Consider the following 27,177-nt stretch of genomic DNA (forward strand, 5'->3'; position numbering starts at 1 on the left):
ACATGTATTTGAATTTACTCTTGGTAAACATAACCACAGGAGATACGAATATGTGCCGGGGAAGCATAAATAACTCCACACAGGTAGACACACACACACAGAGACAGCAAACACAGACACGGTTCACCAAGGGAAACCAAGAAGTGCAGAGCACGCCCTGAGGCTGCCACCGGTCCCAATGGCTTTGCTCTCATCCACCAAGCCAAGAGGATTTCTCCTGCTTTTGCTTTGCAGCAGCTGGTGGGAGAATAAAGCTGGGGAGGAGGAGTCTAAAGTTGCAAATATGCCATGAAAGTATCATGACAAGTCCTGGCTCTGCAGTTTCCTGCAATCATCTTCAAGGAATGGTTCCAGTTGTAGGAAGATGCAAGTCTTTCACAGTGTGAAAGGGTGGAGGGGCATGGGGACCACCACGAGGGAGGAGCAGCAGGTCATCTTGCAACGTCCCAATTGCAGCCAGCCGATAAACCTTCATGTGGGAACATCGGGGCTAGATGCTCCACCTAGGTCCTCTTTTGCCCTCTCTAAGGTGCTGATTCTTCTTTAGCTGAGAATTATCTTCAGCGGGACATCATGCGAACAAACTCTGCAACCAACAAGAAAAGACAGCCCTGAAGCAGGAGGCATCCACGGTCCCCAGCCCAGCATTCCCTGGAGATAGCATGCAGCCAGGGTGAAACGGAGAGTCCACACACTGCCAGCAGGTCTGTGCCACTCCGTGACCGGCCCTGGAGGGCTCACACAAAACAGACTTTAGTCCTTGCATTAGATATGGTGATATGATCCCACCAGCAGGTCAATTCATTGCCTCGGACTCCTTCCCAGTCAGCGTACAGTCTTGTGTGCACAAGCAAGTCCTTGTGAGACACTACGGCAAGTGTTGTCTCCCTTCACTGTAACTTCAGGGAACCTTGATTATAGTCTTGGGAACACAGTATGATTTCTTAATACGCTTGTCACTTCACAGAGACACCAGTGTGGGAAAGCACTAGTGTTTTGGGAGGTACCAGGATTTTTGTAGAGAAAAGTTTACTTCGATGGACTTCTTGTTTTTAAAGATACAAGTTAACTGTAAGGATACCCTGGATTTATTTCTTCACCTCTCTGCAGCTTGTGAAGTCAATTACAATTGTTCAAATTGAGTGTAAATGCCATCAAATATAAATGTGTTTTCATTCTGCACTTGAATTGCCAAAGAACTAATAACTCTGCAAAGAGGAGGGCAGTGGAAATTACCCCCTTGACTTCTCCTTTTCCGTTGATGGAGCTGTCCTTTGACAACTAAAGCAGTAACTCACAGAGAAAATGATACTGGGATAGCATTTCATGTACTTTAGCTAACATAATTTAGCTGTAGGAAACAAGAAGAGCTACTGTCATGTAATCAGCCAGTGCATTAGAACAACTGCAGCTACCAGATACTTTCTAGAGAGACACTTCTAGGTTTTTTTCACATTTTCCAAGCCCTCAGAAGCTTCAGTAATCCTGAGGACTGAGACTCCTTGTCATGCAGGAGACCCAGGAATGCCTCTGAGCCAAAAAAATTACATCAGTTTTATTTTAATTCTGTAGATCCTGTGCTTCACCCCTACTGCAAAGGGACATCTGTATTTGCACTAGGACAAGAAGCAGCCTGCCATGCTCTCACACCTTCCAGCTCTTATATCCGCTTATCTGTCTGATATCAACTGCTTCCCTTGCCAGAAACCCTGAGCTCTATTAATATTGCTCCTGCCATGGCTAATGGCTAGGATAGTAGCCTAACCACTCTTATTTTTCCGAGTCCTTCTGGCATGAAAAGTGTGAGAAGAAATGAATTATCTCTAGGATTTAACATGACACTTCTAGATCTGCATCTGCATAGATATCTGCAGTCCTAGTGAGCACATCTGGCACGTGACTGTCTTCTGGCATAAAGGCACAGAAACAAATTCCCTATAAACCCAGATAACAATGTGAGCCAGAGGAAATGGTAGGTGCAATGCATTCTCCAAAGTAATCCAGCCTCCTCAAAGCTCTTGCAATAAATATAATAGAAAGGAAACTGCCCCATAAAAAGAGGGCTGGCATAGCATGTGTGCACCAGAATCTGCTTCTCTGTGACAGGGCATGTTTCTTACCATGCTAGAGTTATGGAGAGAGACTCAAATGAAACTGAGATGCAGCAAGAGATGATACACAAATGAACACTTCAGCTGAGGAATTTCGCATGTGGGACAATATTCTCCTTTTTCCTCAGCTGACTAGGAAAAAACCCCACGTCCTGTTTGCTTTTTTCTCCATACTTCAGATAATTGGGCCCCGAGCATGCAAATCTTCCCTTCTGCGTCCACCTCTGAGATGAAACTCTGACTCATACCAGAGCAGATGGACAGGGAGCGTTCATCCCTTCTCACCTTCAAAATCAACACGCCCATCTCCATTCAGATCCACATCCCGGATGATCTCTTCAATATCCCGATGGCCCACCTGCTGCCCTAGAAGCTTCTTCATGGCTTCTCGCAGCTCACTGGTGCTGATCTCCCCATCACCATTGGTGTCAAACTGCAAGTACATGAAAAATACCAGCAGGGGAAATACAGTTAATGGAAATGGATCTTGCTCTGGGTTGGATTGTGTATTGTCCTGCTCCTGAGTGCCTGTATTTTTCCTGTATTCCTTTTGAGTCCCTGCTTTTCCTCCTTTGTGTGCCTTTTAGATCCAGTCTGTCTTTTCTCCTCAGAAACCCCTCATAACTGCTGTGTCTGCATCAGCTTTCCTCTTCCTTGCCTCAAGGGTTCCCTTATCTTAGTGACTTTCTCTGCTCCTCCCTTGTTTCATGCCTGGCTTCTCTGTCTTCCACTGTGCTGCTCTCTCCTCCTCCTCTTCTTTTCCCCAGTGGGTCTTCTCTCTTTCCTGTGTCCTGTTGCTCACCTCTCTGGGGGGCACGCAGTAGGGACCACTCACCTCTCTGAAGGCATCGCGGAGCTCTTTAACACCAATCATGTCTGCAGTTTCTGCTAGCAGCTTTGGTCCCATCAGCTCAACAAAGTCTTCAAAATCCACATGGCCACCCACTTAGGACAAGACAAAAGATCATGTGTAAGAACTCCATACAGTAGCCAAGCCCAACACTCACTTTGGACTTCTGTGTGCCCCAGAGAGGGCTTGGTTCTGCAGGAAGGAAAGCACAGAAGGTGCAGGACAGTGGAAGGAAAAGCAGAGGTAGTTTTACACTGTCTTTGTATTTTCTGGACTGTGGGCTAGGTGGAATGAGCCCAAGTTATTCCATCCTAAGCTGCCATGGACTGTCACATCCTTATGGCATCACGTACTAGGCATTAGAGGCTTGATCATTCTAGTGCTTATAGCAACCCTCTGCTGTGCCCGTGCAAAAGGGTATGGCAAGGGCACAGCATGATGTTCCTGCATGGCCTGCGTACTGCCCTGCAGCAGTGGTGGAGTCTTGCTCCATGGGCAGTGGCTAATGTATGTCCAACAGTTTATTCATTGTATTAGTCCTTTTTCTCGTTTGTCCCCTATCTGAAAGCTGGCAGTAACACTCTGAAATTTCCAAGCACTTGTGTGCCAGCGTTATCAGCTGCTTTTGTGTATGACTGGTTCTGTATGTCACAATTGTTTTCCTTCCCTTGACCAAGTAGCTTGTCCTTTTTACATGATCACGTGTCAGAAATAACATGCACTAAATATCCTTTTTCCCGCTTGGCTGAGGGTAATACCCTGCACTGCCACAGACAAGAGGCAACAAAAAATGATGGTGAAAGACAAGGGGCACAAACACAGTTACAGTGAATCAGAAGCATTTGTCACATTTTTCCATGACTCCAGCAGATGCCCCCATCTGACACTGACAGCACAGCTCACTCGCAGCCCATCCCCAGGCACACAGCAGATCCATGAACACCCACCACAGAGTGAAGAGCCCATCTATCACCCATTCTGACCAAAGCACCTCCATCTTCCCAGGCTCTTTCTTCAGTCTGACACCATCTGACAACAGCTTCAATATGAGAACATCCACAACCTGTGCACCAATGTCTAACTGCCCACATTAAGGATAGTTTTATACCTGGCAGCATAAGCACAAAGGACATCCCTTCCACACACTGTTCCCATACAGCACAGTCCACACAGTCCCCCTGATAAGCAAGAAACAAAGGCATCGACTCTTAAGGACCACAAACAGGAGAGATGATAGGGAGTGAAAATGAGAACCAAAAAAAGAAGGGGGAAAAATCCAAAGGAAAAGAGACAGCGAGAGACTGAGAGAGCAGGAGGCAACAATGCAGGGCACAGCAGCAACAGCGAGGTACAGCTAGGTGGACATTACTCACGGTTCATGTTGATCTGCTGGGAGAGCTCTATTAGCTCCATCTCAGTAGGCATGTAGCCCATGGTTCTCATGCAGTTCCCCAGGTCCCTGCAGTTAATAAACCCATCCTTGTCTTTATCAAACTCCTTAAAGGCTTCTCTTAATTCTGTGGAAGTGGATCCAAAAGAGAACAATATTGTCAGTGACAGCTCAAAATACCTTTTTCCAAGAAACCTCCCCAGAATCAGCAGCACTTTATGAGGCCAGACTCCCTAAGATACTCCCTATTTTCCAGCAGATCTCCCTGCAAAGAGGCAATGACTGGAGCAATGTTACGCTCTTCTATCAGCTGCACTGCTGACCCATTCCTTACAGGAGAGCTTACTTGGACTACACGTGTCACGAACTGATCATTCCTAAACTGCACTCCCTGAAGAAAGTGGAAGCAGTACGTTTTCCCAGCTTTTACCCCTGCACTATATTATATAGTACTCGTAGGGATTAGCAGATAAAATAGCTTTCCTGCAGCCATACTATTGTATCTTGCTCTATGACATTTTCTGTGGGAGCTGGGGTGGACAGTGGTTCCCTGACAGCTAATATCCCATTACTTTACTTATTCTCACATCCTGAAGAAGCTGGAATTGATGCAAATTCCTTCACAGTCAGCACTCTTGTAGTTTTACATATTATTTATTTCTGCTTGGGATTGCCAGGAATTATTCCAGTAACTGTCTCCATTGATTTGCCCCAAATTATTTTACCCCACAGGGGCCAACCTGGAAGGGCCAGCCAGTAGCTTTTCACTGGGCAGAGAGAAAGGTGATACAGAAGGAGCGACAAATTTTACCTTCAATTTCTTCCGGACGCAGTTCTCTATCCTGCAAAGAGAGAACATACTATGTTCAAGCTTGACACAGACATAGTTTCAGAATAGCACTTGTTGGTACAAACAGTTCTGGGACAAGCCAGAAAGTGAGAGAAGAAACAAGAAGGTGATGACATGTTTAATACCGTCTACCTAGCAAGGCTTCCCAGCAATCCTCCCCAACGGGAGGCATGTTAGCCCGTATGCTTCCCTGTGGAAGGGGGATGACAGGTGCTCCCCCAAAATAGAAGAGACCTGGGCCAGCACAGCCATATGTGTGGCCTCCTCATCTGATGATTCTATGACCACCTTAATGAAGCTCCTACATCATTCCCCAGCACTAAGTCCTGGAGCAGAGACTGGTCCTGCAGCAGCTATGATCTCCTCTAGAGCTCTGATTGTATTTCCTACTGCAGCTTCCACTGAAACAACCGGATCAAAACAGCTGGAAGCAGTCCCTGTAACCAGCAGGTCTATACCATCATGTGCTTGGATCGCTGCTTGATCCCTGTCCTTCTGGCAGGACAGGGACAGCCATGAGCTCTCTTACAGCCAACATTCTAGTGCCATCTCCTATAATCAGTCCCCACAAAAAGGTAGGAACTTCCCCCTTCCCCCCAGCCTCAACTCCATATACAAGCATTTTGAAACCAGGCATGAAGGCAGACACACAACATATACATCATCAAGGTCATCTACAAACAAAACAGGATAAGGATTCACCATGTTCAGGAAACACTGCAACTTCAAACATCCAATCTGAATTTCTTGGAAGAAGGGGGAGGATATAAAAGAGCATAGGAAAATTCCAACACTGCACCAGGAAGAAGAGATGAGCACGGAAATGCACTGCTTTCTGGTTTAAATGCCCTTTCTAATTCCTCTTATGGCTCCCAGGCAAATCCAAAACATCTGAGAATTTGGAAACACAGAAACGCCATCTCTTTTGTCGTCTCACTCTTGGCTTTTCCCCTCAACTGTGAGGACTTTCTCCTTGCCTTCCAGGTGTCCTCCAGCCTCACCACACATCCCTGGAGACAGTGCCCTTGATCAGTTTGAGAAGGATGATCCTTTGCTATTCAACCACAGGCTCCTCTGGAAACTAATGGTGGCTGCTCAGAGTGCACAGCAAACTAGGACACACACTGGTTTACGTCTGTGCAGAAGTGGGCTGTGCCAGAGAAATGACCAGCTTGCCACTCATAACCTTCCCAGAGGCATCTCTGTGCTGGATGGAACTGTCGGAGCACGCTGGCTCTGCCATTTCATCCTTCACAGACCTGGTATTTTCAAACATGTCATCCCATTTGTTCTGCTTTCATCAACACCAAGTAATAAAACAATTCAAACTCCTTAGACCGGATGCAGGAAGCATTATTGCCCTCCTGCCTTAGATAAAATAGCAGATAAAAACCACCCATGATCAATACCAACACCTTGTGCACCTCACTCCAGAGTTCACAAACAGTAATGCCCGGAGATACTGCTGTGTGCCAACAGCCGGCTTGGCACGGCAGCAGATGCAGAGGTTTGATTACCACCACCACGGTGCGAAGGGTGCCGTGACACACCCGCGGTAACCGCTGTCATGTGAGAGTGGCTGGGGTAGGACCTAGGCCATCCTCCAGCACAGTCGTCACAAGACCATCCTCCTCCTTGCTCCCTGAAGACCACGTGGCAACCGACATGACTGACACATGTCAGAAATGGGGGCTTCAGCACCAGCTCTAATTTTGCACACCAAGGCATTTGCGTTTGCAGGGCTCTGAGCATATCTTTGCACATGCAGATTCTACCATCAGAGAGCCACAGACTGCGAATGCAAAAGGAGGGGGAGGGTTTGTGTCCCTCCAAAAATCTGACTCAAGCGATAACTAACGTCATGAAGAGGTTTTCTGTTTTAAATTTGAAAGAAGATCCCTAAAATGATAAAGGAGGAAAATTGCTTGGGAAGAAAGGGTCTGAATCACTCTAAAACTTTTGGAGAACACATGGAAAGAGGAATAAAGCTGTTCAGAGAGTCTGGATCCTAGATATGAGCAGAGGTGACCCTCAGAGAGTCCATTATACGTAATGGTCTTACCCTTGTTTATGTCTGTTCTATGCACAATAAATCCTGTTGGTCTAGAGAGTCAGTAAAAGTAAAGCTTTTTATCAGATGCACTTATTCTACATCAGGGTAGTTAGAGACATCGCTAATCCTATTTTGTAGACTTCTTAGGGTACCGTGATTTTTCAGGGTCTAAACAGGATGGATCCTGTCCAGCTGTGAGCCTTGCACTAGGGAGCTGGACCTACCTCCTATGACAGGTAGCTCTGTGCATGCCAGCATGTGTGCTTGCGTGAGAAAATTATGTTTTGTGTTTTAGTGAACTGGCACAAGGAATATGTGATCACTTGGTGGCTGAAGGTTAGGAAGAACAAAAGCCCTTCGATCAATAACAACAAATAATGGCTCTTTTTTGGGTTGTTGGTTGAAGAAGCGGTTTCAGAAATAAGGATCTAGGTGTCTCCTACAGCTGTGGATAACATATCGACGCATAAGTAAGACAGAGATTTCTTACAGAGGCAAGAAAGCTCTGACTCTCAGGTAACTGGGGTGAACTTTGTTTCACCAGAAGAGTATGGGTGAACTCACGGGGTGAATATCTGACAGACAATGCACATATTCACTCATACGTATCCATAAAAAGTGTGTTAATCCTATGTTTGTGTATGTCTTTAAATTCATGTTATTGTAGAAATCAAATGTTTATGTGCAAAAACATGTTTTACTTCTTGTAAACATACAATACCGGGGTGCATATTTATGTATATGTAACATGTGCAGGTGTATACATTTGAATTTACATACAAATATTTTTATTTTTTGAATATAAATTCATATATTAGATGCATATGAACACATAGTTACAAACAGGTGCGAATAATGGATGGATGTGTTTTTGCTATTTATCTGTGTGTGTACGGGTAATAGCATTTGGTAGTCTGGCACTATTTGCAAATATGAGGACAGACTGATGTTCTTTGGTTTATTTGGCTGGGACTGCTGCAGTGTCAGGCTGTGTATGATAGTGTACAAGAGATTGTGTTTGGCTATCTGTGAGGAGGCAGATGCATGCTTATTTCTGCTGGTAATAGAGTGCCTAATGTGAGCTGATAGGAACAATATCAAATACGGGCATCTCTGTGGGACAGCTTGTTCCCAATACAGATGCCCCGATTTGCATTTAAGTGGCTATTTAAGCCTTAAATGCTAATCCGAGCCTCTGGGAATGAGATGTGGATGTCTTGCTGGAATAACACCTTTGAACACTGGACTCCTCCTGAGTCCATACGATTATGCCTACTTGACTGCAGGCTTGGATCTATCTTCCATAGCTGCATTTTTAGAATCCTCCTTTCTCGGTGTTTAGGCTCAGGGATATCTCTGCACATCCTTTGGGTTAGACATTTGCCTGTGATTGTATTTGCACTTGGAGCTGGAGCCAGGATGCTCAAGACCCAGGGCTGGGGGATACACAGCTCCACGCAGATGGAGCATGCGGGCAGCTCCGCATCCCCGGCTCGTGTCCATGTGCGTGTCTTGCCCGGCTGGGTATAACTTACGTACAGGCTGCCTGTTTTCTGCGAAGCCCTTCCTCAGGAAGATGCATGCTGGCCCCAGCAGGTTGTGCATGACGGCGCAGTTCTGGGCCAGCACCATGAGCGGACCCTGGTACTCGCAAGACGACGGCCCCTCTTCGCTCGTCTGGACAGCCTTATAGCACGTCTTCTCCTCATGGCGGATCTTCCCAGCCAACCAGCAGCAAGCAAACAACACAACAGAGGATGTTACCTCCCCATCTCGCCCAGCCGTTCCTCTGAAGTTTTACTGAACCGCCTCGCAGGGACATTATTACTAAATTTCCTTCATCTGGTCCACACTGCGTCCCCCCCCCACCCTGGGTCTATTAGGATTTGTACAGAAGCAGTAAGTCCAGGAGTTCACTTTCAAAAGCTGATAGAAGTACAAGCAACCACGAGAATTTCGCTTTGAAATTACATCAAACTCTCAGCACTGCTCACATCTACCCAGACACAGACAAAAGGGCCGCGCTCCCGCTATCAGCCCCACAGTTAAGGATCCCTTGAATGATCTGCAAAGGACGAGTACACCCCAACCTAACAGTACGTGTGCCAGCCTGTGCTGAGGGTGAAGCTGCTGGCAGAGCCATGTGGCCAGGGCATCCCCAGGAGACCAGGCAGAGCCTGCACAAAGACCCTGCGTTAGGCTCTGCGTTACATTTCAGCAACACAGCATCACACGCTTTATAATATTATCAGAAGGCCATTTACAGCATCAGGTGGCTTTGCCAACCGCAGGCTCACACTCCCCGTGCCACTTCTAATTTAGTTACATCCTCAGGGTCTCAGGCAGTTACTGCACTGCCCTCTTCTAATCACTGACAGTCCCAAAGTGGAGATCAGCCACGGGCACAACATTTTTGTCTGTTTGCATTTGCACATTTTCCTAAGTGCACACGTCCTGCTAAGCTCAGGCTCCAGAACAGAATCCAGCACTGGATTTTATAAGGAGGCACTGCTTTCCTTTTATAGAAATGCATTTCCCTGGCTCTGCAAGAAAACTCTTATCCTGATATTCCCATGCAGCTATAAAAAGCCAGCACAACCCACAGGACCCTTGGTTTTATAGAATAAACATTAATCATACATCAGATTCTTCTTCAGGAATGATTCTACTTTTACAGCCGGTGTTCCCAGGGGTGATCAGAGAAGCTCTGTCAATTGTCATTGTCTCTATTAACCCCTTCCTTAAAGCCTGAAGTGCTTTTTCAGGCTAAAAGACCAGATACGCACACACACCCCATTCATACTTGTCCGAGTCTATTGTATCTACTTGCTGTGTCTGCCATGTGCTATTATATTGCACACATGGTTTGTAGTTTGCATTTCTGTACACAGTCTTACACCAATCTGCTCATGTATAATGTCATGTGAATATCAAGCATCAAAACAAAAACAACTCAAAAGGCAAGCCATGGAGAAAGAATATGATGAAGCAGAAAAGCATTTTCGTTGCAGTCATGGATGAGGAAAAAATCTGCCTCTGATTAAATCTGACACATAAGACACTTGTCCTTAAAAACCTAAAAGATGAGCATCCGTCCACAAATGGCATATTACTAGCTCAGCTAAATGTCAAGGCATCTGTGTTGAACGGCACAACTTCGTGATATCAGTGCAATGTATTTTCAAAATCATCAGCTTTATTTCGTGGCACATTTTTCAGTTTAATATACCAAATAATATGAATCACTTAAAATAGCCCCCATCAGTTCTGTGTTTAATTCCAGTGAAGCCACGTGAAAGATCGAAGGCCTCACAGCCCCTAATCCTTGTTTTCTGACCCTTCCAGTGAACAGAGTTTATTACCAAGCCACAGAGCAGTACCACAGAATGGTCCTCCCATTATTTTCCTGTGCAGGTAGAGATTGTCAGTTTGATGAAACAATTGCCAAGAGCCACCGAGGATCCTGACCAGACAACCCGCTGCAGTGCCAGGATAACAAGGTGCATGGCTTAGCAACACCCCAACAGGGGATCCCTGCCCTGCTCTGCTGCTGCAGGCATTCCATGTTCCCTCTGCCAGCAGCTCCCCAGGTTTCTCCTGCAAGTATCCCCATAAGTTCCCTCCACCACGTTCCTACATCCTGGCAGAGCTGGAAAGGGAGCTATGATACGTGTACAGGGCAAAGCAACATCAGTCTCCCGTTAAAGGGGAAACAGCAGTGTGCACGATGAGAAAAATGCAAGGACAGGACTGGGGAGCTCAGGCTTTCCCTGTCCCTTCCCTTCCCTGAGCAAAGCACCACTACTCTTCCGGGCTGAGTCCAGCCCTTGGCTGTGTCAAACCAGCAGATTGTGGAGAGGGAAGAGACCGGGATGACTTAGAGATGGCCGTAGTGATGGTGAAGGGCTGCAAAGCAAGAGACCTGGACGACAAAGCTTTTCCTTTCTGCGCAGCAGAAGCGCAACAGGATTCACCTCATTTTCCTGCCTGCGTGTCAGAGGGACTTTGAAGAGTGGCAAGCCCAGAAGGGCCTCTTCAGCCCACCTGCAGTTCATCTTGGAGGGAAAGGCAGCCAGGCTGACTGCTGGGATCACTGGAGGGACACTACGACAGTAGGAAAGTGAAGCTGCCAACAACAGACGTTGTGCGGACAAAGCCTGAGCACTGCCACCAAAACAGGCAAGATACCCCTGTGTCATCCAGTCCTAGACCAAGCCAGCTGGTGCCTGGGAGAGAATCCCAAATTTTGTGTTGAAATCATGTATTCAAGAGATCGGTCTGTCACCCAAGAGCAGCTTTCGCACATGTTGTCTACAGTCCCTCCTCTTTACCATTTCAGCAAAATGAGTTTGCCCAAGGTAAAATCTGAAGAAAAAAGACCGGGATCATAAAACAGCCAAGTGAAGTTGTGCAACGTTAAGATTGATCTGCAAAGTCTCCACTATAATCATGCGTGTTGTGATCAAAAGAATAGCAGAGCCCCAGGACCTGTCAGGATGAGTGCCCGAGTCCTTAATTCATGGATAGCTGGAGCACGTCTGAGAAATTCTCTAATTCAGCTTTGCAACTTTATTTAGTCCTGCTATCTAAGGCCCTCTAACCAGGCACAAAGTGCATTATTCGAAGCAGCTTTTAGGAATGAAAGCATAAATTACCTAAAAGACTGACGACACAGAGCTTATAAGTTCTTGAATCCATTTTGATTCAAGCAGCCTGGCCACACGTCAGAATTTAATTGCAATCGCCTTGATCATGTTGAGCACAGCTGCAGCCTTTTATTGTAAATTGGAGGCAACCTACAAGCAACCAAGTTGGTTTTTCGTATGTGCAACATTTGGGTAAACCTCAACTACTCCTGCCTCTCCCTGAAGGTCACCCTGACCTAGGGACTGGTCTCGGCACTGTCTAACCGCTTGGTGATGAATTCCCTCCTCATGTATCCCAGCTCCCCCACAGCAGCACTGTGCCATTACTGGCTTTGTTTACAGCAGCCAAGATAACAAGCAAACTGTGTTTCTACACAGAAGAGGCAAATCTCTGGCCAGAAGAAACTCCCTGCTAGGGAGGTCCTCTCCCCAACAGCTCCCTCACAGAGGAGCCTTCCCGGGTGGCAAAGTCTCCTGGGTGGAGCATCCTGATGGCAGTGGCATTTCACTACTGGCAAGGTCTCCACAGAGGTAGCTCCTCATTGCAATACTTCGGATGCTTAGCATAACTTTTTCATTTACGAGGAGTGAATTGCATAGCTTTTTGCTGAGTTATTAGATTTGCAGCAATGCTAAGTGAGAACCGTGCGGCTGACAGGTACACAGTGCTCCAAGACACTGACATCAGTCAAACAAGAAATATTTCTGGGGCATGTCATTCCCATTTCAATCTAGTCCCTAACAGCAGGATCGTTCCTGAATCTAATTCATCCTGGGATCACTGTAAAACCTCAGCACAGAGCAGACCGCGGGGTGAAGCCTAACAGATACACATGATAGTTCGCAGATGAAGTCCAGCTGGGCCCAGGCATATAGACACATGGGCCGTGCTGACATGTGACACGATGCACAAACATGGAGCCAGGGCCCAGTGTGTCCACTCACAAACAGAGGCATGGACAAACAGATCTCAGAGAAAAACATGCTTCTGTACCCAAACACATACCAACAAAACCAGATGTGTGCATACGCAAGGATGGATATACATAAAACACACGCATGACTACATACAGACTTCCGTGAGGATATCCACTAGCAGGTATACACACACACAGAGCGTCACACAAGCAGAGATATGTGTGTGATGCACACAAATTCCCCCCCTTTACACTCACAACAAACATTGCACGTCTGCTCATGCACCTTAGGATGCACACGTAGAGACATAAGGAGCTAAGAACACACACATACTTGAGATGGGCTCATTAGGTGTGCATATTCTTACACACCAACAGGAACACGTACGGACACACGCCCGTTCACATGTACACAAATATATGTCCCTAAAGAAATGACACACATGACTTAAACTCGTGCAGATACCTCTCAACTGAAGTGCACACACATGCACAAACTCACCAATATACACAGACTTTAAGATGCCCCTACAGAAGACGTGCGCCAGCATACTGAGCACAAGCTTGCACGTAGCCAGAGGACAGCACACACGCGGAGCAGGACACAAGCCTACTCCTGTGCATGCATATGCGCACATTTATTTACACACTTTTTGGCTCTCAGCATCCCGGGCTCTAATGGCTGCACTTGCATGAGCAGCTCTTACAAAAAAAGTCTGGTGAAGCGAGCTGAACCCTTCATACACATCTCTCTGTTTCTCCCACCTCCCATTCCCATCTGCCCACGACGTCACCCGTCCCAAGACGCAGGGCTGGAAATGCACAATGCACTTTGATTCAGGGAACATACCTTTTTTGAGAGGTTTCTCAGTGGAGACTTCACACAGTTGCCCATAATATGTAGAGTCTGCCTTTCCGGTGGACTTGGTTATAAAGGAACTGAAGCAATTGATCCCATTAAAGGTATTCCTTGGGAGCAAAGCAAGAAAGGCAGCGCCAGGCAAATCCAAACAGCTACTGGCTGCTGGGGCTTCCCTCTTCAGGGAGCTTTTTCTCTCTCTGCCTCTCTCTCTCCGTGTTTTTACTTTATGTTCACTTTCTTGAAGAGATGAAGCAGGAAGGAGAGGGAGGGGAGAGAAACAGACAGAAAGAGAGGGAGAGAGAGGGAGAGAGAGAGTGAGAAGGGGAGAGAGAGGGAGGCGGATGTATAATCTACATCAGATTAATGTTCAAATCCCTCCCACCCCCCTCAATCTGCAGGCAAGATTGTTTCACTCATGGGAGAGGGCTGATTCAGGGAGAATTAAAACAGAGCGGTACCGCAAGAAGTGATTTCGGTGATGAGTTCAGTGAATCCAGCTAGTTTGGGTCCACGCAGCCTCTGAACATCGCATCTCTACCCACCCCCCTTCTAACTCCTCTCAGCTTTTCAATCACCAAAGAGCTAGGCTGGCCAGAAGGCAATCCACTTAGGGGCTTGGAGCAGAGTCCAGAGCTCATTTTGGAGCAGAAATGGACCATTTATCTGGGTGGGACCTGTTTCAGCTTATAAATACCAGCAGACCTAGAAGTCCCTCATTCTTTTCCTACCACGGTGGAAGCAAGCCTGAAGGCAGCGGTCCAGGGACCCTAAAACACTCTCAGCCTCAGGACAGTAATTTTTAACCACAAGGGAGAGACCTTGAGCCAGTCTTGCGGTAAAGTTTTTCCAGCTTTCTGCAAGTAGAAATCGATTCGTGGTTTACCTGCACAAGTCTGCTAAAGATGGGCTCACACCTGAATCCTAAATCTGAACAGCTCCAGGCGAGATAATGTGAAGCAAAGAATTTGAACCGTCCAAGTCCTGAAATAAATAAGAGGCTCCCAAACCCAAAGCCAGCTCCGAACTCTGGACTTTAGGCATGTTGTGGTAACAGGATAACCTCTGAAAGAAAAGGGATGAGTCCCCAGCACATTTTCCTCTGATCTCAGGCTGAGCACAAGAGCATGCAGCCTGAAAAGAGATTTAAATTGCATAAAAAACTCACCATCACAGGCAACAGGATCTGAACAGGATAGTGAATGTACCCTTAGATATGAAGCCACCACCACTGCAGCTCCACAGTGATAAGAAGCCACAGCATGAAGAGCTACCTCCTTCAAGAACTGTGAAGACCAAGATGACACTGATCCTACACCCTGTCTATGCAGCAGGTTGGTTGGACACTCAGGTGCTCCGCTGAAAGATTTCACAACTTTCTTTGAGAGTGCAGTTCCAAACAAAAGGCTCTACAAAGACCTAACCCATGGGCTGAGTATTTGCACCACATGGTTTTTTGTGCAGGAGCCAAGGACTCACTCTCCTGGCAGCTCTAGGGCTGTAGGACAGAGAAGGATGAACTATCAATGTCACAACAAAGCAGGGATTTCTCTGCTTCCACCCTGATGATGCTGTGGCAAATTAAGTATGGCTGTAAGGTGAATCGACAGTTACTTTAGAGCTTAGAGGCTTCTTCCACCCGAGGAGATGAGTTTAGGAGTCCAATCATGACTAGAGTCAACAGCTTCTCCAGTTCCAGTCACAGCCATAAGTGCACGACCATGCAGGATGGTGTTTCTTGCTCTTCCTTGTACTAACCACTTCCCAAGAGTGCAGGCAGGGAAGCAGCTTCCTCTCAGATCCCCTCAATGCTTTCTTCACTACATGGCCTGGGAAGGAGCTGCACAAAGGTCCACAGGCCCTCCAAAGCAAGAAGCTGCAGTAGCAGATACTGGAAGACATCTTTTGTACCCAGCTCAGACTGAGAGATGAACAGAGGGGATGGGAAAGCTCTGGTCTGGAAGACCTCCATAGCAGAGCCCACCCATGGTGGGCTGGGAAGCAAAAATGTTCCTCAGATGAGCCTGTCTCCTGCTGTCACAGTTTGAGGACCCCTGACGCTAGGGAAATATACAGTCAATATACCTCTGGGGCTGTGCCAGCCCTGGGCCTCGCAGAGGAGGACTTTGCAGGAGGATGCCAAAACTCCCAGCTCCTCTCAAGGCTGCCATCTTTAGCTCTATTTCTCTTTCTCCTCTTAAAGCAGCTAATGGGAGGTTGATCTACCCTCAGACAAAGTGCCGGTCATTAATAATGTCCTCTGTCAGTTGGAGCCATTCCCCGGGCTCCTTGTTTATTGACGAAGTGCTTGTCTCCCTTGAGCAGAAGCTGCCACACAGAGAGCAAGGCGCCTGGGCTCCTTCCCGAGACAAATGACTTCAATTCCAGAGCAGAGAGAAGAGAGAACTGCCTCCCTCCTGCTAATGAATCTTCCCCTGACAGACAGCATGGAGGCCAGGAACACCCTGCAATTGAGAAGTGCCCATCTCCTGCATCCTCCCAGAGAGAGGGAGTGGAGCAAGGGAGTCAGGCATCTCCTGCCAGGAGAATCCATCACAGCCCCCAGACTGCCACAGGACAGCTTTGGAAGACAGGCATTAAGTGTGCCTTACTGAGCTTTAAAAGCCTCTCAACAGCAATTGAGGTGGTCATCCCCTAAATACTAGCTTGTACCAGAGCATTCAGAGCCAGCCACCATGGCATGCTGCTGTGTTTGCCTGCTCTCCTGCTTTTCTTCCCCGCAGCTGTAGGGAACGCGCAGGGCAGAGTGAGAGGGCTGAGACCTGCTGCCAGGTTTGGCAGGGAGTTCACAATCCAGGAAGGGAAGAGGTGATGGGAGCCCACTTGCACCAGGTTTGCAGCACAATCACAGTCCTTTGACTCTGCAAGAACTCTGTCAGAGCAGCAAGGGGCCCAAGAAACGCAATCGTAAACAATTCTCTTATCTCCTTATTTATCCCGAATCTCTTAAGAGCAATTGGGCAGCACATCACAATCTAGCAGACAGACCCTGCTGACCTCTGAGGAAGAAAATCACTCTCTACATTGGGATCCTGTTCCCATCACCACCACGAGCAGCTTAGAGACAGGCAGGAAAGTGGAGTTGGCAGGAAGGTCATTAGAAGATTAGGTTAGAAGGAACATATTTTCTCCCTTCCTCCAACTGAGGCTGCTGTAAGAGAACAGGATGCTGAGAATAAGTGTGTCAAAAACATTTGTGTGTAGGTGCTGATCTGTGGGTATGCCTATATCTGGGGTAGTCAGGGTGCGTGTGGGAGGGCTGCACATGCATGTATACTGGTTTTCCCACACTGTTCTTTGTGGCAATCACACTGTTCTTTTAAGGTCTGGGGCTCTGTTGTAAACTTTCTAAAAATCGATAGGAACTTTGTGAAATGCAAGTCTTGCCTATGTGCCCGCATCACTTCCTCTTCCCTGAGGTCCAAGGTGGAGAGCAGAGACCTCAGTGGATGTGGTTTGGCACAAAGCAAGGTCTCAGCTCACAGCAAAGAAGCATTTGGCACATTGACTGACCTAAACACACAGCAGGGAGGGGGCTGGGTGACTTGGCGTTGAACAGGGAGTGATTTAGGTGGTTTAATATGTCTGGATTCTTTAAAAAGCAGCAGTGCTGTGCTTCGGGCTGGTACCTTTGGCAGAAATGCTCACTCCATAGGAAAATGTTGGATCCCACCATAGCTAATCACTTGGCAGCTGCCAGAAACTTTATCCAGTGGCAGCAAATATCCAACCGCCACAACAGGAAGAACAAAAGTCAATCCAAACTTGGGATTGCTTATCAGTCTGCAGCTTTGCTTAGCAAAAATTTCCAGTGGAAGTATAGATTTGTACAGGAAGACTATTCAGATGCCAGGCCCGTTCCAGTGCATGGTCTTTCACTTGCTGGAACACTATATCAGATGGTTGTTCTCAACACAACACAAACACTGCAACAGGGCAACGTCAGTAGGCAGGGGGTTAATCTCTGAGGGGAGTACATAGTAAAGCAGGGAAAACTCATTCCTAGCATCTTTTCTCTGAAGACCATAGTTTTACTTAAGAACTCATTGCATGCCTTGAAGATTTAGTATTTTTAAATACACCACCTTATTTAATTTATCCTGAAAGGGCAAGAATTTTTGGTCTGTTTTTTCCTATCACAGAGTGGAGAGTGCACTATTGATTAGTAGCTTTCAAATCCGCTCCCAACCACCCTTTAGCTGGTGGTTATAGATCTGTATTTTACAAGAAACAACCCGATCTTGTTTACTGGATGACCTCAGATGAGCCTAAGCATTTGGAATTGTTAATATCTTCCCTTGCCAGTGCTGTCGAGGGCCTTGCTTTAAAGCTCCCGACTTCTGGAACATGCACTGGCACTCTGAACTTCTGCAACTTACTTCGCTCTCTTCTTCTGTGTCAGGCTCCCAAGTGCTTTTGCTGCATATCGAGTTGTGTCTTCTAACCTCAAATGAACCTTGGATGGTTCCATATTCCAGTCAGACAACTACAGGTCCATCTCAAGGGGAGGCACCAGCAGGTACCGGTGGATGCGGTCCAGATCCTCATCTGGGGGGAGGAATATTTCTCCAGAGAGTTTGGGAACTTTCTTTGCTGTCAGCTGTTCCAGGAGGAAAGTGTTGCTGACTCATGCTGTGCATAATATTCTCCTCCATTAGAGCAATTGGATCATATTCAATCACAAACAACAGAAAGGTTATTAAAAAGACCAAGGATATTTTCCATCCCTCTCAAGGTAACAAAGCCTGGACTGTCAACTTCTGTTTAGAACAGCTTTGACTGTAATTAGCTAGATTTATTCTGAGTTAGATGAAAAGAGATGGGACTGTGCCATCTCCTGACACCTTCCATGCAGATCTGGTCCACGTATTTTGCACTAGCCCAACTTCCAAGTCCCTGCACAGGAGATGCGTTGGCCAGAGCACAAGCTTTCTGCTTTCAAGATCATCAATGGGCTACAAAAAGACAAGTACAAGCTTGACAGCCCAGAAGCTGCTGTGACAATTTGCCACGTACACACAGTACAAAGATTGTTTAAAACAAACCTTACGTGGTCCCTTCCCTTTGCTCAGGAATATGAGAATTGTGAATCACTCTCTGTCCATCTGGGACTACAGCAAAAGCCGCTCATTCTGCCCTGGCTCCCTCCCTGCTTTCAAAGTAAAAGGGACAGAGGGTCAGTATTTGGCCAGCACACTGAGGTGCTACAAAAAGCATGGCTGATTATTAGGTGAGCAGAGGCCTGGGAACCAGTACTAACCAAATGCTCCAAACCAACCCTGCAGCATTGCACGAGACACGCTACCGTAAAACCAAGGTCTGCCTCACTTCTATTTTGAGTAAGGATCTAACAGCACCTTTAGAAGGATCAAACTGTGTATCCCAGTATGAGATCTCTGGCTATATCTCAACACAGCTGGTCACAAACTACCTAAACCCTTTTTGCGTCATTTCAGCAGAATGCGGGGGGTTGCTGGTGGTTTTCTACTTCCTGCCTTCAGCCTTGTGACATGATGCTTCACAATGTTACACAGTTGCCTGTTTCCTTCCAAGAGCAGAGAATGTATTTCATCTCTGTGTGGGATGAAGCAATGCTGTATATTCTTTCCAAAGATGGTTGCAAGTTGCAAAGTACTCTAGGGGAGGAATGGGTGGAAGAAATATTCAAATATTGCTAATGACTTCATTCATAGATAGTGTTGAGTTCATGGTCTTATGCTGGTGCAGAAAGCTACTAAAAACCTAAATTTGACCATATGAGCTATGATAGCTGTTTGTCTTTATTTCTAAGCAGGGCATTTGATTGAAATTGGAGGATTACTCAAGTTCATGGGCACTGCTGTTGCTCTCTAAGGTCACAGGAATGTCAGAGGATTATTGAAAGGCAGCCCAAAGTTAGCTAGGCATCTTTTACTGGATGCACACCACACAGCTGCTTGTTATTGGAAATCAATACCACTCATGGACTCATCAGGGAAAAACAGTTACTGAAGCTGTGATGCTACAAAGAACCACAGCTAATTCAGCTGACAAACCCGCAGCCCAGCCACTACATCTAAAGCTAAACTCTTCCCTGACACTTTGTTCAAACCCAATATTGCATGAAACAAAAATCAAAGCAGTACAGGTTGATGGAATGCACAGTGGACTAATTTAAATTATGATTAATTTATTATTGAAAGATTTTCTTCTCTCAAAAGATAAGCTGAATCTAACCAGAAGGTTTGTGTATTTCGGTGCATTAGATCATGCTGCTGTATATTTCATGAACGGAATATTTAATGAATGTTCTTTTAGCTTGGTTTTATTTTGACGTCTTTCCACATCGTTTTAAAACAGATTTGTTTAAAAAGTAAATCACTGACAAAGATTAATGTTTGCTGGCAGACCCACTGCAGGCAGGAAGCTTATCCATTGCTCCTCAGTGATTCTGTACGTCTGGCTCCCATCCCTCAAGCTCTTCACAAGCAATAAATGTGACAAATTTTCCTCCAAGCCGAGCAAGGGGGGAGCTGAGTGGATGTGCTCAAGTGGAACAATGTTTATCTGTGTTTGTGCATTTATCCATGTCTGTGTCCATTACATATAGAAAACACATGAAACGTACCTTGGAAGGTATGGCGAGTGTCAGCAGGCAGGGATGTACGCGTACATCGGTCATTTTAAGCACAGGAATGCATATGCATGTACAGAGGTGGTTGCATAGGCACACAGAAGATTTAGCAGAGGCTGTTCGCGTACAGGCTGTGTGTATACAGACAAGACGTTTATACGAAGTCTCTTTATGTCAGGCTACATGCATAGACATGGGCTGTGCCAACACATGCAGGGATGGAAGCACAGAGGCTGTACGAGCCCCACGCAGGTAGCCAGACCCCTGCGAATACACGCCTGGAAATCAGCAGAACGACCGGACCGGCTCTTCCCTACATCACGGCAACCACGGGGCTCTCCCCGGGTCTGACACACTCACCGGGCGGCCCGGGGATCGGCGGCCCGGGCACGTCCAGTGTGCCCAGGGCGCACCGGCCGGGGCCGCGCAGCGCCGCCCGCAGCAGGGGGCGCGCTGGGGCCGCCGAGCGCGGCGGGACGGGACGGGACGGGACGGGGACGGAGACGGAGATGGGGACGGGGACGGGGACGGGGACCATCAGGCGGAGCCGCTGCTGTTCCGGGGCAGCCCCGCGGCGAAGAGAAGGGCTGTGAAGGGCCGCCCCAGCAGCCGGCCGGGCACGGCAGCAGCACCGCCGGCTGCAGGAGCGTCCCCTGCGGCCCCGGGGACACCCTTCCCTCTCCGCGCCCTTTGAGGACCCCTTTGGGAACGGAACAGGCCTTCAGAGGTACCGTAAAAGAAGAGGAAAAGTCGGGGGAGGATACGGTGCTGCTTCTGTGGTTTTTTTCCTTCCCAACCTGTGCACCCACGCTCCGTACCAGCAAGCTAAGACTATGTAATGGGATCAGCATCACTACGGCGGTTGGTCATTTTGAGCCAGAAGAAGTCTGTTCACCCCAAATTACTGTGCTGATTTAACATTGTAAATGAATAGCTGTTAGAGACTGTTCTCAGTTTGCCACCAGCCCTGGCACGCCACTGTTTCACCTGCCTTACAGCACAGTACAACCCCACACACCAGCACCTGCCAACCCAGAGCTTCCACCTTCACCTTTGCCATCCCACAGTGTGACACCCAAAAGTTTCCATTGCTGGCATCACTGCTCCAGCACAGCCCAACGCACTGCAGCCTCCCTCACCAATACACAGGGGCAACTGAAAACTTCTCTTACTGAGCCATTAACCCCTCTCCCTCGACTGGGCTGGCCAGGGCTCCCCAGCTCTCTGCTGGTGAAGCTCCAAACATGGTCCTAACGCAGCGACTGCTCTTGGGCAAAACTCCCATCAGAATCAGCTGAGCCAAAGCCATTGGAGGGAACAAGGTCATCCTGCGGATGAGGAGACCAGAAGGGTGAGGGGCTGGACAAGGCACTTTTTCTCTACCCGCTCCCGGCTGGTTTAGAGCAGAATGTTCTTGATACCTGCTTCCCACACAGGCAGCCTGGGGACACATCCTGCCCCAACACAGGGCCACTTCTGTCATCCTGGTTTGCTCCAAGGCTCATTAAAGACCTGTTGAGATGAACTAAAGCCCACAAGTAAAGGAAGATGGAGCAGGACAAGAAAAGGAAAATTATACAGGAAATGCAGAAAGACTCCTTCCCTATTTTAATGATAATGTGGACGCTGACATTAAAGCAGGAATGGGAGACGGTGCAGATAGGAGAGGTTTTTAACTCCCTGTACAAATAGAAATACAAAAGCCCCTTTGGCCACAGTGCTAACAGCAGAAGCCTGTAAATATTTAATGATTCTCTACAGCATTGTTTGACCCCTCTGATCCCCATGCTACCAGAGGCAATTGACAGAAAACTGTTGGGGAATCACTTCACTGAAAAATTTAACAGTCAGCCAGGGTGTGAAAGCTAAACGGCTCTGAAAACGGTCAGGTCTCACATGGCAGGATCGCTTGCAAATTAATATTGCATAGCAAAGGCCCGGAAAAAGCTCTTCTTAAAGGTGCCAGCTAGGCTAACACTGTGGCACATGAGGAATGAAGCGAGGAGAAGCGGCAGGTTTCTGTGCCGCAGTACCCATACCGCGCTGTGCCAGAGCCCGGTGCCAAGCTGCCACTGCACCGTAGGTACTGCTGCTGCATCTCTGCTGCCCCAGGAATCCTGCTGTCACAAAACTGTTGCATTGTGGTCCCTGCTGCCACCGCACTGCTGTCCCAGTCTGTCCTGCTGTTGCTGCTGTTGTCACAATAAACTCTGTCCTACTGCCAGGCTGCCACCTCACCGCCATCCCAGCTGCTGAGGGATCACTGCTCCTCTGCTGTTATGGACGTGCAACTGCTCAATACGACACTGTTGATGAACTGTGTCCTGTAGCCATACTATCGGTGCTATTGGACCATCATGCTATACTGCTCTGCAGGGGTGACAGCATGCTCCTTTTTGCTCCATGACACTCCTTCGCCACTTGGCCACTCCAACACTGTCCTGCTACTAGGCCAAAATTATATGAAATGCCCTCCCCACGCTCACCTTTCTTGCCACTTTCCCACTTCGCTGCATTATCACACATGCATCCCTTGCCAATTACACCCGCGAGTCACTGCACTGCTCTCACACTGCACCGAGCTATCGCCGCTGCAGGGCCACTTTAAAACACGGCTGCCCCGCTATCACACACATCGTGTAGCCAGTCCATACTCACACTGCACTTCTGTCACCATGTCAGTCTGTGGCGTTGCCCTCATGCTAACTCACAGCTGCACTTCCAGAACTGCGGCACAGTGGTAACATCTCACTCACTGCTTTCTGGTACAATGGGATGTTGCTGTCAGATCAGCACAGCGCTTTGCTAACATCACACCAGAAGTAATCACTGCTGTACAGACTAGCTCTCTTCTAGAATATTGTATTACTACATCATTAGACTGTTAAACTCTTCTGTCAGGCTACAACAGTACACAATTATCACACCCATGCACTGCCAAACTCCTACCGCATGGCACCAGTATCACGTCTCTGTTCTGCCACAGGATTGCGTTACCACACCACCACGTTGTCAGTGCTGTGCGGCACTGTGCGCTAACCCGGTATAAACTCCACAGCAGAGTGCTTTTCTGCAGCTGCCTCACCGATCCAGTGTGCAAACATGTCATTAGACTAAGATGACATCCTGGCTTATACTAATACATCATTACACTACTCTACATTTGTTAATTCATGTACCACTCAATTACAAAATGGTAAAATGCCCTAAAAGGGTATTATTGCTTTATCATATTAGAACACCACTGCACCAATATAGCATGAGCCTAATTAATAAAATATCACTGCATCCTGTATCCTGGCAGTATCTTAGCATTCTCCTGGAGTACACACCCACAGTGCACTATATTGCTGTGCCGGTTATATAAACACGGCACTTCTGCCTTCACTCCGTCTTTTTTTCTGCACAGCTACAAATCTGTCTCCCTCAGACACAGCCCTGTAGTCCTGGGCTGCTCCTTTTTGCTGTTACTGCAATAATGACATCCTCTGTGAAGTCATCCCTGCAATCTTTTCTGCGTATCTGGTTGTACCACTGTGGTGTCTGCATCTGCGACCACATCACTGCACCACTGTGGAACAACAGGGTGATGTTCCACATCTCTAGAGCTGGGACAAGATATACTGGTGCCGCTGGACCACAGTGCTCTGCTGCTGCAGATATGCATCACTGTGCTCCTCTCCTTCTACGTACTGCAAAATTACTGTTTTAACTGTTTCACAGTGGGTTGTGTGGGCTGGAGAGAAGTTCTCGTATTAAATAAATTGTCTGCTGAGCTGTTGCTCTCTACTAATTACAATGTGGAGCAGACTGGCGTTACAGAACCTGCAGCCTTATACTGCAATCCTGAACATTTCTGTACCTGTGACCCTGCCTCAGCAACTTGGGCTCTTGCAGGTTTAAGTCCTTGCCTGTCTCAAAACATTACTCACATTTTTACACAATGCGTAGCATTTGTTTCTTCACTCACAGAAACAAAATTTCCGTCATTCAGTTCCATGACAGAATTTCCACAGTTCTTATCCTTGGGCCTTTATTCATCCCAGGATTTTGATATACTACAAAAAAATCTTCACATCTCTCTTCCTGTAGCCAGCTCTTTGTGTATCCCGCATTATAATTCCCCTTCTTGTATCCACAAATCCCCTGTACCAGCCCACTCCTAAAGGCAGTCCTAAAATCTCCACTAGATGGTCATTCTCTCATAGTTGCTTCAAACAAAGCAAGTGAGAGATGAATACAGAGAGAAATGGGAATAAATAATATGCTCTAAAAGAAAGATGCTGGTGTTTGTTTATAAGCACTGGTGCAATGTACCCAGTGAAAGGATGAAAACTAGAATTGTAACTGTCTCTTTTCTATAAGGGGCATTGTTCAATACTGTGCAATTAATTCTTGCTAAGTTTACAGCTTGCAGAAGTGTCATGACACTGGAATGCAAGCAGCAAAGCAGGTAAGATAAAGATGCCATTCAGATAAGGACTGAGTTCAAAAGCAGAGAGCTTTCTGTGAGTGGGAGCCCTGGCATGGATTTGTTTGTATTTCTGACACTTTGGGGACATACAGCTCCATACACTTAAAATCTGTTCTCAGATACATCTTCACTTTCCTCAGAACTACAGGGACAGCACAAGTCAGAGCTGAGCCCACAGATTCCAAAGCCTGGTGTCGGAATATTGCTTTTTGTAACCTGGTTGAGCACTAAGCCGCTCACCCGGCCCTTCCTTATTGCTACTACAAAATTTTAATCTAGACTTCTGCTACACCATTGGCACAGGGAGGGTAATACTCGTTATGAGTTAAACACAACCGTAACATTCCTAAATAGCAGACTGTCAGTGAGGATGCAAAATCGTTGAGGAAAACAGATGTGCTTCGATTTGTCTCTGGAGAAGTCACGATGAACAGAAGTAGACCATGTTTCCTGACACCAGATTAAACAGATACGGGTGTATCACCTCCTTCCACACAGTTACAAAAATTCTTTTCATTCTCTCCATAACCTTGATTTAAATGGGCACCCTGCAAAGCTTCCCAAACCCGCTTTAAAAAAAAACAAGACAAAAAAAAAAATGACAACAAACCCCACAAATCATAATTCTGGTTTAATCGATCACTTCCAGGGCTGGAACTTAGCCGCCCAGGCTACTGGCTTATACCTATAATTGTGCTTCTGGGAGATTGCAGTTACATTAATCTTCCTGGAGATTACATCTCCCAGTAACATCCGTAAATGGCTCTAAAAGAAAATTTTGAGCCAGTCTCCCTCTGCCTTTTCATTTCTAGAGGGTAGCCGTGTTGGGTAATTTCACTACCAGAAACAGCTAAAAGCGACAGCTTTGTACTGAAAGAGCTTGCAAACACCGAAAGCATCTGTTCCATCCTAACATAGTGACTGGGAAGGCTTCAGAATTGGGTCAGGATTTTTTTTGTCGTTCTCCCCACTACCTTCTCCTGACAGCTTCTGCCATCAGAAATGATTCATATGCTGATTGTACAGAAATGTACCATAAGGAGATGTAAACAAATACAGCAAAGCAAGGCGGGGAGCCAGAAAGATGGAATCTAATAAGTAAATACATTTTTAAAATCCGCTTCTCTGACTCTCACCCTCAGCAGGCAGAGCCACAACTTCCCCCGGCGACAGTGAAAGCACCGGCGCTTCCCCCGCCAGCACCACCGAGAGCGCCCTCCGCAGCGCCCGGCGGGGCGGGCGGGCGGCTCCGACCCGCATCCGCGCCCTCTCCCCGCCGCAGAGCCCTCGTCGGTGCCGGTGCCGACCCCGCAGCGCCCCGGCGGTGCCGCATCGCCGGGAGAAGTTGGGCAGGGGCGGCCAGGAAGCAGTGCATTTACAGCTGCGGGCTGCGCCCAGAGGCGCGGGGGGATCAGGGACGAGGAGCCGAAGGTCCGAGAGCGGGCAGGAGGAGGGGGCGCGGAGGGCTGGCAGGCAGGAAGGAGGCGGGGGGCGAGAGCCGCTTTGCCCCTTACCTGGCCAAAGACCGAGCTGAGCATGGGGTGCAGCTGGTGGAAAAGGGGGTCCGCTTCCACCGACCGATCGCTGCCGCTGGACTTGGTGGAGTACTTGCTGCTGGATTTGGACAGAGGTGAAGCGCCTTCCGAGAGCTTCAGGGACTCTCTGCTGGACCTCTGCCTGTGACTGAAGAAAAAGTCCTCGTCTGCCTCCTCCCCATCCCTGTCTGAGAGCTGATGCTGATCCTGGGGGTGACCGTGGCTGGCGTGCGGCGGGAGGTGGTGGTGGTGGTGTCTGGATGTCCGCGCCGGCTCCTTGCCGCTGCCTCTCCTTGGACCTCCTTCCGCCGGCTCCAGCTGGCTCTCCCCCCGTCCATGTGACAGCTTCCCCGCGCCCCTTACTCCGTCCTCCCGGGCGCCCGGGTGGCAGAGCGGCCTGCGGGCACTAGGCTCCCCGGGGAGCGGCTCCTGGCTCTGCTCCCTCCCCGCCTGCCCGCCTTGTCCTCTGCCGTCCCGGGCGCGGCTGCCGCGGGGCTGGGGCTGGGCGCCCGCCGCCCTCCGGCTCCCCGCCGCCTTCAGCAGCGAAGTGCGGGACTCGCTCTTCGCCATGGAGGAGCCGCTCATCGCGGGGCCGCTAGAGCCGCATCCCCGGCCGGGCGGAGCGCTGCCGCTGCGGGCAGGGCTGCGGCGCGCCGCTCACGGCATGTCCTGCGGAGACCCGCTTAAATCCCGCACCGCGGCCCATGTGACAGCGCAGACAAAGGCCGCGGAAGGGGCGCTCCGGCGGGGGCTGGCGGGTACGGTCCCCCCACCGGGGCTCCCCCCCTTGCCGCCGCCTCTCCAGGTGAGCCGGGGCCTCCCCCCGCCGGGGGCCGGCCCAGGCCGGGGCGCGCCGGC

The 27,177-nt window shown here is 48.2% G+C and overlaps 1 protein-coding gene across 3 annotated transcripts; it reads right to left on the reverse strand.

Annotated features, from left to right (window-relative positions):
• Nucleotides 1-27,177, reverse strand: CABP1 (calcium binding protein 1). 3 transcript variants are annotated; one of them, XM_063351608.1, is made up of 8 exons: nucleotides 26,299-26,438; nucleotides 13,668-13,916; nucleotides 8,794-8,970; nucleotides 5,163-5,193; nucleotides 4,335-4,478; nucleotides 2,947-3,056; nucleotides 2,397-2,544; nucleotides 1-586 (listed from the first exon to the last, which is right to left on the reverse strand). In XM_063351608.1, the coding sequence occupies exons 2-8, from the start codon at nucleotides 13,710-13,712 to the stop codon at nucleotides 561-563; spliced, it is 681 nt and encodes a 226-aa protein (XP_063207678.1). In that variant the 5' UTR covers nucleotides 13,713-13,916; nucleotides 26,299-26,438; the 3' UTR covers nucleotides 1-560. The 3 variants fall into 3 exon arrangements, with proteins under 3 accessions (XP_063207678.1, XP_063207676.1, XP_063207677.1); XM_063351606.1 differs by lacking the exon at nucleotides 13,668-13,916 and having other exon boundaries at nucleotides 26,299-27,164; XM_063351607.1 differs by lacking the exons at nucleotides 8,794-8,970; nucleotides 13,668-13,916 and having other exon boundaries at nucleotides 26,299-27,177.

This window comes from Chroicocephalus ridibundus, chromosome 13 (assembly GCF_963924245.1).
Source record: "Chroicocephalus ridibundus chromosome 13, bChrRid1.1, whole genome shotgun sequence".
In the NCBI taxonomy this organism is placed as follows: domain Eukaryota; kingdom Metazoa; phylum Chordata; class Aves; order Charadriiformes; family Laridae; genus Chroicocephalus; species Chroicocephalus ridibundus.